At 49.3% G+C, this 14,407-nt stretch overlaps 5 protein-coding genes across 5 annotated transcripts; 1 reads left to right on the top strand and 4 right to left on the bottom strand.

Annotated features, from left to right (window-relative positions):
* Positions 1-578: 578 nt before the first annotated feature.
* PFICI_09202 (uncharacterized protein) lies at positions 579-1,916 on the bottom strand (the record flags this gene model as incomplete). The annotated part of the gene is made up of 1 exon (XM_007837783.1): positions 579-1,916. The coding sequence occupies one exon, from the start codon at positions 1,914-1,916 to the stop codon at positions 579-581; it is 1,338 nt and encodes a 445-aa protein (XP_007835974.1).
* A 1,651-nt stretch (positions 1,917-3,567) lies between these two features.
* PFICI_09201 (uncharacterized protein) lies at positions 3,568-4,762 on the bottom strand (the record flags this gene model as incomplete). Its single annotated transcript, XM_007837782.1, has 2 exons — positions 3,568-4,246; positions 4,314-4,762. The coding sequence occupies 2 exons, from the start codon at positions 4,760-4,762 to the stop codon at positions 3,568-3,570; spliced, it is 1,128 nt and encodes a 375-aa protein (XP_007835973.1).
* Positions 4,763-6,154: 1,392 nt separating this feature from the next.
* On the bottom strand, positions 6,155-6,583 carry PFICI_09200 (uncharacterized protein; the record flags this gene model as incomplete). The annotated part of the gene is made up of 1 exon (XM_007837781.1): positions 6,155-6,583. One exon carries the CDS (start codon positions 6,581-6,583, stop codon positions 6,155-6,157), a length of 429 nt encoding a protein of 142 aa, XP_007835972.1.
* A 713-nt stretch (positions 6,584-7,296) lies between these two features.
* PFICI_09199 (uncharacterized protein) lies at positions 7,297-8,028 on the bottom strand (the record flags this gene model as incomplete). Its single annotated transcript, XM_007837780.1, has 1 exon — positions 7,297-8,028. One exon carries the CDS (start codon positions 8,026-8,028, stop codon positions 7,297-7,299), a length of 732 nt encoding a protein of 243 aa, XP_007835971.1.
* A 5,073-nt stretch (positions 8,029-13,101) lies between these two features.
* On the top strand, positions 13,102-13,780 carry PFICI_09198 (uncharacterized protein; the record flags this gene model as incomplete). The annotated part of the gene is made up of 2 exons (XM_007837779.1): positions 13,102-13,152; positions 13,289-13,780. The coding sequence occupies 2 exons, from the start codon at positions 13,102-13,104 to the stop codon at positions 13,778-13,780; spliced, it is 543 nt and encodes a 180-aa protein (XP_007835970.1).
* Between the last annotated feature and the right edge of the window lie 627 nt (positions 13,781-14,407).

Below are 14,407 nucleotides of genomic sequence, written 5' to 3'. Positions count from 1 at the left end.
TCGCTGCCCCATAGTGCTCGGGCGAGCAATACTGAGCACGACCGTCAGGCTGAGCACGACACACTTGATGAACATGATGTTCTGGACGAGCCTGCCTCAGCATGACAGGGCACAATTTAGCACAATGGTGTTTGACGTAGAAATGAAGTATTATGCGAAGCATGGGGCAGGCGACTCGTGAGGGAGCATTTCTTTAATTCGTTGTTTATATTTTATTTTATTGTAAATGGACTGCATAGGAGGCACAATTGTATGATAAGTCTAACGTGGGTTCCACTAAAACCGTGCTCGTAGTCGTCATCTTCTACCTTATATCTCGATCTGATATCACAGCTTTAAGATGTAACATTAAAGAGGGTATGAATTCATAACCAACTACCTCTTAAAATAATCGTGGATACCAAGAATGACATCGGAAACTATTTACGTGCACATATTCAAATAATTGTTTCGAATTTAGTGCATATCGTGCCAAGCGAACCCAATGTACATACTCTAGCGCCTGTTTTCATCACTGTCCCTAAATCCTCCATACAAATGCCGCTGGGCCTAGCGTGAGTTTAATGCCCTATAGCTGGTTAGAGCTCTAAAGCCCCACCGGTAATATTGGTATAGTTAGCAACCCCCATCGTCATGCCTCGCGTCCATACAGCGAGGTCATCGAATAATCCCAAACAAGTTCCTGTGAAATTCAACACCCAGAATTCGCCTTCGTCTAAAGCATAAACAGACTTGTTATGGCCCCAGTCGTATTGAGAGACTAACCCGGATATTCGCAATGGTGCCGACAGATCTGCATTCCGGTTGACGCTGACTGGTATCTGACTTTTCGTAGTGCAACCATCTCCAATGTAATCCTTGGGCCACGTGGTATAACGCCCACAAGGTGTTTGGCGTGTCTCCAAGGCCGATATGAAAATGAGCATCATCACAAAGACGATACATATAACCGTGTGTACCTTGAACCAAAGGTGAGCAATGCATGGCACGATAGTTGAGTGCATTCGATTACGGATGGAGTAGTACCCGTAAACCAATGCTGTTGGTAAGATAATCAGCAAGTTGCCCAATCCATCGAGGAATGACGTCGTCGTATACAAGTAAGGCGTCTGGTTGTGGCCAACTTTGCTCCGGAACATCCATGATCCCGCCAGGAAACAAAGACCCAATATGATGGAGAGATATATTGTCCGGAACAATACGATCCGCCAATTCAACGTATGGTGATATCGATCATGGGCGGTCGCGAATATTTCGGGCTCCAGGAGCAAGCTATCCATTGAAACAATCGGCTGCATCTGTATTTCGGTAATTGGCGGTGTTCGATCTTCAGTGGTCAATATTCTTGCTGAGTATACGAAGTCATCAACCAACCACATTGCAGCGAACAGGCGCAGCAGTCCAAGCAGGGCCAGAGAGATGAATATGGAATCCATAGCCAAGAAACCATCGAATGACACTGCCCCATTAAGGCCGCCGAATAGAATAGTCGCGGTCTGGGCACCTTGGAAGGTAGTGATAATGGTTTTGAACAACTCCACGGAGATGCCAACTGTTGTGCCATCGGGAAGAAGGCCACAGAAGGGTAAGCTGGCGACGACCATGTTTTCAGACCCATCCCAGCCGTATTGAGTCCAGAAAATGGCATTTGCCCCAGCGATGTCTATCGACTCCCAGTGGTATGCTCTGATGCGCCTCTCGACGATTGCTGCATAGCGGTAGATGATCGATATCGGATTGTAGAGGCACATGCGGTCATGCCATCTCGGCCTTGAAGGCACGAGATACGAAACCCTCGATGCGCCTGCAAAGATGTGCGCGATCAATGGGGCAAGGCAGACTGTAAGTAATGTGACCCATGATTCGAATGCGATGCTATTGCTCTGGTAGCGGAGCGGCTCGATTGTGAATGCCATTGAGAAGCATTGGTGGGGGCCTGAATTTGAAAGATAGGAGGAGTGCGCCCGAAATGTGGGGATAAAATACGCATTTTGTTAAAGTGACCTCGGACTCCAGGTCTCATAGCATCGAATAAGCCCCCTAATTGTCAGACTCTATCTGAGGAGAAGTGGCCGTATTCCAAATAGACATTGGGCCGCAACCTCCTCTTTTGTGATCTGCCGGCTGTGAGGTTCGTCTAGCCGCTGAGAAGGCACCTGCGAAACGGACCAACATCAAGCTTGGCCATGACGGAAATCTCTTGCTATATAATCAATCACATCATGTTCGATTTATCAACTCTGCGTACATTGTCCAGCTTTTCATAGGATCTACTATACTACGATAATATTCAGAAAGCTTATGACAACAAACAAAGGCGAATGACGTTCTCTAGGATCAGATTTTTCTATTGCTACAAACGAGACAGTCAGTCAGCCGGCATAAGGCTTGATTTCTTCGAGCCATCAATTGGCCCTTTTTTTCCCCCCTCTCTCGCCAAGTCTGCAGCATATTCAGCTGAAAAGAAATCCCACTTGTCTGACGAGGCTCACCGACCAGAAGTGGTATTGCTCCCGTGGATAGCCTCATGTCGAATCCCTCTGCCTGAACCTTATGCAATACCATCCTTGATGAAAGCACACAGTGCTTCTCGGGATCCTACCAGAAAGGAACAAGAATCCATACATATACGAAACTCGCCTGGATTGCGCGAGGCTGCCGAGAGTCGCATTGGGCCGCATAAGTAAGAAAACAGGATATTTCCAAAGAAACGCGCGGTATTACCCTCTGTTTTCTTCTTGGCCTGCTTGGTGCTCAGGCCGCGCCCATTCGCCGACCCCGTATGCATGCAGCAGCCTGGGGAAATATGAATAATGTGGTGTGTTGGGATGCGCTTTAATGGTGCAAGCGGAGCATCTTCAGCCCGGTGGACAAGACGGCTGCAGTATATAATGGTTGGGGGCCAAACAGCTATTGGAAGAAGTGCCGGCGAAAAGGAAGGAACGAAAATCATTTTTTTTTTCTTCATTCAAACCCCCTCATCAATCCCAAGCTGCAAATATGGGCAAGTCGAAAAACTCAGGTCGGGCTGCCAAGAAACCAAAGGAGTCGCGGCAGTTTGCTGCTCCCGCACAACACGAGTTCAAGTCCTCCGAAATCCAGTTTGCGGCAAGCTCTTCTTCTCGATCGTCTGGCTCGTCTGCTGCACAACCATTATCAGCTTCGTCATATCATCGGCAGGGGCCCGCTGGTCGCACAGCTAATGAAGTGGTTCCCAAGCGCTTTGCCATGCCACGATCCAAGTCGCCACCATTGCATAATCATCACATTCAAACGCCGTGGGAAAACGTGAGACCACCAAGGGAGGGATATCCCGACTGGTACGAGACCACTTCAGAGGTTCAATGGTATCTGACCCTGCCGGATCAGTTCCCTGCCGTGAGGAAACCCAAAGGTCATCATTAACACAAAAGTGCATAATCATGAATGGGGCTGTTGTGTTGTTTTATTTCGATTTCTTTCTTTTTATTCAGGGCGCCTCCAGGCGCTAATCATATTTCTATTTGGTATCATAAGCATGCAACAAAGTCATAATGGGTGGTTATATACACAGAGGGAACGAAACGGCTAGTTGACCATGGACTTTCCAATTTCCGATTGCCAGTCCTTGGCCCTTTCAAAACCATTCGAGTGCGTTTGGTAGTCAAATAGGGCCTGGTACACCTCCTCTTTGCTGTTTAACACAAAGGGGCCGTATTGAACAACCTCCTGCTCCAGAACCTGGCCGGCAATCAAGATGAAGCGCGCGCTACTCTTTGCGTCCTCGGGCACCGAGACTTCCACCAGGTCGCCATCGCGCTCAAAGACGACATTGTGGTACTGATCCACGCTCCTCTCGTCCTTGCCCGTGCCAAACTTGGCCACGCCCTCGAGGGTATAGGCAAAGGCATTCCAGCCCTGAGGGAGGGGCTGAGCAATCTTGCCGCCAGGCTTGACCTCGAAATCGAGGATCCAGACGGGGGTATAGGCAAGGTCCTTGACGCTGTCGACGCCGCCCGACTGGCCCGAGATGACCTTGACGTGGACCTTGTCGTCGTCCAGGTCGACCTGCGGGATCTCCTTGGCCTTGAGGTCGCGGTACCGCGGCTCGCACATCTTTAGCTGCTTTGGCAGGTCGACCCACAGTTGCAGGCCGACGTTGGCGCTGCCGTCTGGGTTCTGTCGCGGCATCTCGGCGTGAATAATGCCCCGGCCGGCCGTCATGAACTGGAGGTCGCCTGATTCGATCGTACCGGCGTTGCCCGCACTGGGTCATGTCGAGTTAGCAATGGTTCAAGATTGCGGTCACTAAGGCTGTTCGGGGGGATGCTTACAAGTCTTCATGGTCGACGGCTCCGGCAATTAGGTATGTGATGGTTTCTTGGCCGCGGTGTGGGTGATCAGGGAAACCGGCGCCGGGCTTGATGCTGAAGTGGTCCAGCATCAGGAAGGGCGAGAAGTTGCGCAGCTGCGGCGTGCCAATCGATCGTCGCACGCGTGCGCCCGCGCCCTCGGCCTGCTCGATGGCGAGGAAGACCTTGCGAATCGCTCTGGGAATAGTTGACGACGACATGTTGGTGTCGGTTTGTGGTGTGATTGGGTTTGTGGGAAGTTTGGTTTCTTCCTGTCTCGTCGCGCTCGTATCAATAACTTCCGGGCTGTCCTTTCTGTAGTTGCTCAGTGTCTCTATGGTAGCAGTTGCGAATTCAACAACTTGTTCTCTAAAGATGACAATGGAGAAGAGTGCGACGAGGATAGAAATGGTGATTGAAATGAACTTCATTGATTCTTGGAGGGGGATGGGAAATCCCAGGATATATACAAGTCTTTTCGCAATGTGCTGCTACTAGCCAATAATACAAAAAGCAAACGAGGGAACAGAAGCAGCGGCTTTATCCATGTGGAATTGTCATGAAGATTCCGCCGCACGTAATTGGCATCCCTTTCCGACAGTCATCTTTTGCTTTGCGATCATTCACAAATCCCGCCCACACCCCGCCAAAGAGTCTTAGTAACTTTTACATCAGCGACGCCTACCGCTTATGGTCGAGAAGGTCTAGGCCGTGATAGGCTTAGCGGTACAAAGTCCAGACATGCTGACAGATCCGCACGTAATCTGGTCGCCCCCATTGGAGACACAAGAGGGGCGGCATCTCTTCCGCTATATTAGTCATGATTGCCCATTGTTAAAATGTCAGATCATCTTCACTCATACCTGGCACAAGGTAAATATTTTCTGGCATTTTCACAATTTGTTAGACAGAGCACTGAACATGTAATGAGGGCGGATAAAAACTTTGAATCCATCTCCGTCGCCAGCAGGGTCGTAGATTTTCAACTGTAGACTTAGGGCGTAACTCGGCGCGTCATGGAAGGTGCGAAAACTTCTTCACTTCAAGCGACACAATTTCTGTCAGAATGCCATGAGCTAAACGCCAAGGCGTGTTGCAGTGCTTGAGTATACTGTGTCTTTTCGTTACGAGCCAGTGCTTGACGGATGAGATATGGCCGTACAAGCTACATCTGTTATTCGATTGCTTGTTGTTGTTGGGCCCACGAGAGAAAATGGTGGACTGCGTCTCTCTATGAGCAGATGGTCATCACTGATTGGTAATATAACGGTAAACAAAATTGATTATTTCTCTTTATATACAGCTTCCGTCTTGTTCTTGCAGCGCAAGGTAAACGGCCGAGAATGTTTCTGGAAGGAAGCACCTCAGTTTCCAAATCATAACTATCCAGAAACTTTTCAAAACTCCAATATAATTCCAGATGAGCTCAATAAAACCCCCCACGTTCATTGATTACTTGCAATTTTTATCCAAGGGAGATCGACAAGAAGAAGAAGAAAAGAACAAGAGTGAAAGTCTTGAAAGATTTTCTTCTTATATGCTAGGAAACTAATGATTAGTAGCTGACAATGCCTTTCGTACTGCAGCAGACTTACTCGGATGTATCATCGATTATCTGCACGGACAGTCGCAAAGAATCAATGTGTTTGTGTCTGTGTACAATGTCGCGGCAATTTACAGCCATGGATATCCCTTTTCTCCATGTGAGACTATTCCTTTCCACCGCGTGCCGATATCTTGAGTGTTGGGGTTCGTTTGCCTGGGCATTCTGTACCTACAGCGCGTTCCGCAGGGTCGAAGACTTCTTGTCTCTACAGTAGAGGTCAAGCGACCGTGTAGACTGGCGGTGGTTTTTGAGGCGGCGCCCATTCAAGAGTAATCTCTTGTGGCGTCGGATAAAGTGAGTACACTGGCATCGGCGACCGCGGCGGTCGCGGCGGCGGCGCAGCGACAACCCCGATTCTTGCCAACCTGATGGGCGGAACCGATGCAATCGACGACGCTGACGATGAATTTGTCGTCCATGAGGAAGATGAGGAGGAGGAGGAGGAGTCATTCTGTACCGGCTCAGCGCCTTCGCCTGCCTCGACCTCGCGCGCTCTTCTGGCTATGGCGTGGATCTCAATGTTCTCGATGGCGCCTGATCGCCGACCTGGGTAACGCTTGAAGTGGTAGCAGAGAATTTGGGCGATAATGATTGCAAGCACAATTGCCAGGACAATCAAGCCTTTATCACGACCGGATATTGCCATTATGTATCTTTCTACGGGGATATAAGCGACTGCTCGAATCAGTGGATGGAAATGAAGTACCTTTTAAGATAAATCTGCGCTTGAGGAATAAGTCGTCTAAGAATATTCCGACATGAGTAGTCGGCGATAGATGGGCTATGATTTCTTGTAGATATGTTCGTGTCTTGTGGTTGGGGATTGCAGGAATGTTGTGAGGAAATCTACGATTAAATTTGGTCTCGAGGAGGACGGAGGCGGCCAAATACAAATACCACTCAATGTGAGATTCCAGCAGCTGCTGGTTCCAACAAGGTACTCTTTTGGCTTTCAAAGCTTTCTCCGGAGCCTGAATATCAATAAAGTTGCGCTGCGGGAAGTACGATGCTTTAAAAGGCGCCGACGGTGGCAAAAGCACCGGCCGGGCAGCAGTGAAAATGAAGGTGATACCTTCTACACTTTCTTCATTGATAATGCTGGGGTTCTATGGTTTCTAGCCTCTTAGCTATCCCAAACTATTCGTTCGACAGTAATATCACAAGAATTTAGACAGGCTATCAACGTGTGGTGCTGGCTGAGGCGATTAGAAACAACACGTATTTGCTTCAGAGTCATCCATTCAAGCGCCCGACAAGGTAAATTTTGAGGCGCTACAAGCTACTTAAAGTTATTATCAATTTTTTCCCATTCTACCATCCAGGTGGCCTTTCTTGCCACGGTAGAGAACATATTTAAACTTAAACATCCGGTTCGACCTCATCCACCGTCGGGACTTTGTGAAGCTTGACACCAAAGTGAGCAGCAATAATGTGAACGCAATCCCAAATGACCTGTGTGTCCTCTTTGGACACGCCGATCCGCCGCGTACCCCGTATGTGCCAGTGCGATTCGAGCGGAAGATTCTGCATCATGATGGCAGGCAGGACAACCAGCTCCGTCTCGATATCGTCGAGGACCTGGCGGTCAGAGAGGTAGAGACCATAGGTGATATCGGCCGAGAGCCAGGCGAAATCCTTGTGGGCGTCAAAGATGCCCATGGTGTCGCCGGCGTTGCGCGTGTAAACCTTTTTGAACCAGTCAATGCCGCGCTCGTGGTTGGCCGCATCAGCCTGCCAGCCCTCTCGCGAACACGAATAGTCACGGTCCTCCTCGCGCTCAACCTTGCTAATGGCCACCACCGACTCAATTGGCTTGCATATACCGATGAGCGGAATGGACTTGACCAGTGTCTCCCTGAGACGCTTGACGAGTTGCTGGCGGGAATCGGGGGTTGGGAAGCCTTCTTGGTCACGGAGGTAGAGGTAGAGCTGGGCAGAAAGTTCCGGATCAGGCGACGCCGCGATACAAGTCAAGGCCACAATATACCAGCTTCCATCTTTGAGGTTGGTTGACTTGAATTTCTTCTCAACGTTTTCAAAGAGCTCCTTGAGCTGGTTGTCGACGGTGGGGGTTTCAGAAGTGACGGTCATGATGGGGTGCGGGGATCCGATGATATCGTTGCTCGAGAAGGTAGAGGTTGAGTTGGCACTCGGATGAGGAGACAGAGGTCAAGTATCAACAAGAAACGACAGAGAACCTCGCGTTAAAAAGGCAGTATGTCTGTAGTGAGATTTTGGTGTCGATGGAGTCTCATACTTTGGTACACGTTTAAGTGGTACAGATGCTGACACGGGAATTGGATTGTGGTCCATCAGCATCTTACTGCCCCACCGAGTCGCACCTGATCAGAACGTGGCTATGAAATGCTGATCGCTCTTCCCATCCGCGCATCGGACTTCTCCATGTTGCTATAAAACTCCAAACAAATCCTGAATGTTACAGCTTCCCGTTGGACGAATTGCGACGTTTAGCATTCAGAAAGGGGAACGCCAAAGAAAGCACATTGCCATTTCCAGACTTGCTTCGCTAAACCGTTTCGTGCGGCAAGTGCCTAGGGAAAAAGTGATTCGTGTCTAGCCTTCGTAAGCAACCTTGAGATAATAGAATAAATTTCTAGGATGCCATAGGGCGCACCAATGATATTACATAAATGTATCCAACAAAGACGTTGAAAGCGTCCTTCTGAAATAATCAGAAAATAAATTACGAGGAAGATGGGTTTTGCCCAATTGCTGCGTTGCCAGCATTGCTGAAATAAGCGCTAGGTTGGATGAGATCGGTTCCTAATTCTCGTTCAGCTGAATTTATACTCCAAATTCCTAAAACTATACCATGTCGAAGGAAGCCCATTGGCTCTCATCAAGGCAACTGTGCACTTTAGGGATCGACGCCACATCCACATGGTTATACTTGTAGCTCTATAGGCTTCGCCAAGCCAGTTTTATAGTGTCTCCAAGGTGGTCATGGCTTGTGCCTATTTGCCTGTTCCTACTGGATTTCTTCATCACATACCATAATCAAGTCATGGGCTAAAACCCACGCTTACAATTAATACTTGGTAAGTTTTCTTATAATGCTAGGATCTATCTCTCGGCCCTGTGCCCTGTGCAGGCTGGTATTCATCTCCTTTTCGGCCGGTTTACAGTCATTGAGGTGAATATGGTGTCCACTCGACCGAGTATTATGACTGGCCAAAGGAGAACATCGTCGGATGCCAGCGAAGAAATTCGTATTGTGCATTGCATCTCGAAAGTTCCCCAATGTTTCTGTCATCAAGAACCTTGAATAACATTGCCTTTGATGTGGTAAACATGTAATCACGGGGCTGTCTCGTCGTGGCCACAATGCCAGCCTTTCCAAGACCTGCTGCCATTAAGATCATTTGGCGACAATTCATCCTCACATCTGTAGTGGAGTCACTGGAAGGAGATACGGATCAATGCCTTCCCATGTTCATGTTTGTCGCGTTCCATCATCTTATGTTGTACGAGAATCGCCAGACTCGCTTACGCGTTTTTGTGCCTTGTGTGGAAGCTGCCGAGGCACCGCGGTAGATTCCTCAGCAGTCAACGACTCCATTGCTATCTAAATTATTCTTAATCCTGGCACAGATCTGTGTATTGCGACTGTAGTAGTGGATTCCTTGGCATGACCTTGTTCTTGGCGGTCGGGTTTGGCACGAATGCTGTGGACCCAGCAACTTCAACCACTGAAGACTGATTCTGCAAGCACAGTCTATTGTGAGGTCTCTCTATCAGACTAGTGAGTATTCTTCCTAGTTCTTCGAGGCGCAAACGAATAAAGTAAACGACTTGGTGCTCGAGCAGAAGCTCGGTATGCCCCTAGCGGCTCCCAGAACAGAGCCGCAATATCAGAGTCTCGCGGTTGGGATAGCGGGTGAAGGCCGACTTCGGTCCAGATCAGCCGCTTTTTGTCTTGTGAAACTGTCCAAATATTAAGAAAGTATCTCTCGGTAGCTCGGCTAAGAAGAGATTCCCTTCATCACCGAGGATTGAGAGGAAAATATTTTTCTTCTCTCGTGGTTTTATTTTGGGTCATAGAGTGGGTAAGCTCTTTTGACATGTGAATATGGTGGGATGTCCTCCCCTAGGCGGGACCTACCCCTGCCTCCTGGCACTGTTAGTGTAGCGCGTCGAGCTGACTGGCAGCATAGACCAGACAAGCGACCCTTGACGTTTCATTGAGCAGCAACGCAGAGTGTCGATAGTGGGCCGATGTCATGCTTGGATGAAGAGATCTCGGCGTGGCTGAATGTCCGATCGAGATGATCCAACCGTTGTTTACCTAAGCAGTACTGGGGACTTGTGCGTACCACTTCAGAATATTGTCTACCCACTCACTGCTGTTTAGAGAATAATCCAAAGCCTACATGATGGAGATTGCGAACTGGTGGAACACGGCAATCACCGTCTCAACGTACCAAAGTAAGGGAAACAAGCACTGAGACCCTGACACTCGAAGCGGATCAAGGGCATGAAAGAAACAATCGCGGCAACCGGAGAAGGTTGGTGTTCTGAGATACGCTACTGGATAAGTGTAACCAAGGTCCTTTATTACGTCGCAATTGGGGACTAGCCATGACGTCGAATCAAGGCTTTGGAATAGCGGCCGGTGAGGCAGCAAAATGCAAGCGAATTTCACGGTGAGAGCTGAGGTGTGTTGGACGCCGGTTTCATTCGCTGGTATCCCTACATCTTGACCAATTATATAGATGGTGTTTGGGGGGCATTTTGGTACTCAACAGATGGGCGGAATATATCCGAATGCTACAGAGGCGGGAGTAAATGATCCTTGACAAGGTTTTGAGTTTTGTACTAATGCCAAACACAATGCAAAAATATAACAACGAAGTGGTGATTCTCGGACCAAATTGAGTTGCACCACTAGCACGGGAAGGAAGGCTGTTTCTCTCACAGAAAATCTTTGCTAGCAACAAGCGGTTGGATATCTCTTGGCAATAGTAAAACGGGCAAGATATGCACAAGACGGTGTCGATTGAGTACGAGTACCTGGTGTCGATCTGGCCGCCCGTCGCGCCAAGAATACTTACTTAGGATGTCTCTTGGGATCTCGGGTCCAAGATGAAAGTTGGATGAAATCCGAGCAGAAGCAGCAGCCGATCCAGCCGTCGTCACCCTATGTGTGTCGATTGTTTGACGAAGCGGTTGCGACAGAAAAAGAGTCCATAAAAGATAAGGGAGTAATCGATGGTGAGTGGCAGACTGCTGGCTTGACTGGGAGCTTTTGCCCGGGGTGTATGTGTGTATGTGCTGCGAGATTGATTCAGGACGAATACGTACATGGAAAGAACAAAGAAGCAAAAATCTCCGATGCGGTTGTCAATAGAAGCAGCAAAAGAAAAAGAAAAAAGCTGCAGAATGGATACCTGCAGGTTTGGTGTCGTACTGAGCAGGCCCAGAGGAGGCAGCTATCACATGCCAATATCATTGCGCACAGCTACCACCCACCCACTACTAGTGGCTGGTTGCCTCTAGGTGCGCACAAGGAGGCGCGATTTGGTGCCTGGAACCAACCAGCAGCTCGACAGACTCGCTGCCGGCTCCCCTGTTCCGTCGCGCTAGAGGTGCTAGACAGCACTCGAGGACCCCGCCTCCAGCCCATTGGAAAGTGCTCTGAAGGGAGCTATGGCCCACACTACCTAGAGCGCCTAACGTGGCCAAGGTGGGCTCGGTGGGCAATTGGATGCACTTCTACCAAATGTGGCATCCATCAGCCATCTTTCTACGAAAAGAGTCATAGTACAGGGGTAGATTGCCAGTCAGTCAGCATTGGGCGCAAATCATTCTATCGGTCGGGTTTGAATCATTATCGAGAGAAGCGCCATTCGTGATTCAAGTCAAGATACAAGAGGAACAGAAATCCAACGGCACAGCTCATCAGAGTAACTCATGGCTACCATGAGACAATGGCAACATCGATATCCGGAATTCGCGATTAGGTTGGGGCATGAAACTCTGTTGGAAGCATGATAAGAGCTTCCTGCAAATGCGCAAACCCCCTGCCCAGTCACCTTGCCAGTACGGATCGAGTCCGACACATTTGTATGCAAGAAGGGCAGGCTACGTCAAAGGCCGGGTTTTGCGTGCTAAACTGAGGCGCGCGCCGCCTTACGCAGACTGCTGCTTGCTGTGCCACAGATAGAGATACCGCGATCGTTTCCGCGCTTTTCGTGCCATATACGCAATCCCATGCAATCCCACCCCCAAGGCGCACACGGGCATTGGTGAAAGAGGCAAAGCGGGCAACATGCCCCCCTCGTAGGTGAAGTTGAAACTCTCAAGAAAGAGAGAGAGAGAGAGAGAGGAGGGCGAGTGATAGGTAGACCCGATACAGCCGAGAGCCAAGCGGCCAGACGGGGCCATGAACAGGACTTAATCCACTCCTACCCTACCTACCTCGACCTGGAACGACATGCACATGCTAAAAAAGTCGGCTTCCGTCATTCTTCCTTTGTCTTTGTCAACCCACACAAGATGTACGTAGCTGCGTCTGCCGACCGGTAGCTACGAGTTGTGGGTAGGTAAGGTAGGTATGGTACACAAGATGGTAAGTAAGAAGGCAAGGTAAGGATGTTCCTGGCCAACGGATGGACTGACAGCCCGGGAGCTTTCTACTAGTGTGGCGTTACCTTGGGTCCATTGATGTCCGTCCGTTTATCCCAAGCTCCCATGTTGATTTGATTGCTCTTCCCTCGTCCCATGCCCAAGAGAACCAAGAGGAAGAGGGAGAAGCTTTGATAAGTACCTTACAATCTAAAGGTTGTGTGCTTTATTCTTCATATGCACGCCTTCCACCAAACATGTCGTGACCAGCGTAGACGTCGGACTCTTCCCAACCTAAAGAGCTCCTGTACCGCCAACCCTTTCTGCCCTCCCAAACCATAATTCCTCTTTCCCACCTCCACCACCATTGTCCGCCGTTTCCTTTCACATCCCATTCTACCTCTCGTCTCTACCAGACCCAATACATACTCTTTGCCTTTGGCTCGCTCGACACAGGAAGCAGCTGACTCGTAAGTGACGACATTGCGTCAGGGCTCCCCTTATCTTGTCGTTCGCTGACCAGTTACTTGAGATTGCAACTATCCCAAAAGCTCCATCTTCGTGCCACAGTTCGTCAAGATGTCTCCCCAAGTGAATGGCGATAGCCACGCGTCCTCTGCGACTATCTCGGTGAGTCCTTCTCGTCTAATACCATTTCAAATTTGGGTCCTTTTGGGGGGGCTAGTACACCAATCTACTGCCACAAAGTAGTACTTCATTGGTCACGGTCCCTTTCTCACATGTAACTAACACCAACTCTTTGCAGCACATCAGGGGCTACCCCGTTGTCAATGATGTTGTCTCGTACTATCAGAAGAACCCGTACGGCAAGAAGTCCCTAGAGCTTGGTGACTCGGCCTACCAAATCTTTGCCAGACCTCTCGTGCTCTACCTGGAGAGACCCTACGAGCTCTACCTGTCGGCCTACGTCCAGAAGGCAGACCGCTTCGGCGCTGGCGCTCTCGTCAAGATTGACGAGAAGATTCCCATCATCAAGGAGTCCACCGAGAGCATCCAGGCCAAGAGCAAACAGGCCGCATTTTACCCCATCGTCAAGACCAAGGAGACGGCAGACCACCTCTTTGGCGTCTACAACTCCGAGGTCAAAAAGGTTGGCGGTCACGGCGTCGTTACCACCGGCAAGGCCCTGCTCTCCACTGGCATCGTCCTGACGACCGAGGCCCTCGAGTGGGTCAACGAGGTCCTGCGCAGTGGCAAGGAGAAGGCCGAGAAGGTCAGCAACGACATTAAGCAGTAAAAAAAAGGGACAGGCGAGCTAAGCTAGAGAATCGCTTTATGCCGGTGATGGCTGTCGGAGGTGAACCTTGTCATGGCTCTTGATCACGTCGTTACACACTCACAACTGTCGAGCCATGAAAGTTTGGCAATGAGGTGGAGGAAGACATAGCGGGTCTCATGGTTGCACAATGCTGAATAGAATCTCTTTATTTCGTTGGGTTAATGGTAATAATATGTACGCTCATCTCTACTTCTGAGTGAATGTGGTCCTGTTGTGCTTGTATCCGACTGTGTTTGTTATTCACATATGGTGATGCCGATTGAACAATAGTGATGTATCAAATAGCTCGGCTTTTCTAGAATCAACTATTGTCACTCTGCAGTCAATGTGGCCCGGACCTTGAAAGTACGTACATCGTACGTAGAAAATGAACTAATGGGTCTTTATAGCCCTCAATTTGGTGGGTTGTGTATACTCACTCCTCTTGTAGGCAAAACCCGGGTTTGGGCCGGTAATAAACAGGTCATCGCGTATGAGAAAAGCCGCATAAATGTTTATCCAAGAATATAACCGCCCACCTTGATTCCGCAATTTGAGGTCATTGTGACGAATATGGACTCCCAAACGGAGATGAGAATAACGAGA

Source organism: Pestalotiopsis fici, assembly GCF_000516985.1.
Source record: "Pestalotiopsis fici W106-1 unplaced genomic scaffold PFICI_Scf_6, whole genome shotgun sequence".
NCBI lineage: Eukaryota > Fungi > Ascomycota > Sordariomycetes > Amphisphaeriales > Sporocadaceae > Pestalotiopsis > Pestalotiopsis fici.
Note: the sequence above shows the minus strand (reverse complement) of the source record. Positions and strands in the feature narration are given on the sequence as shown.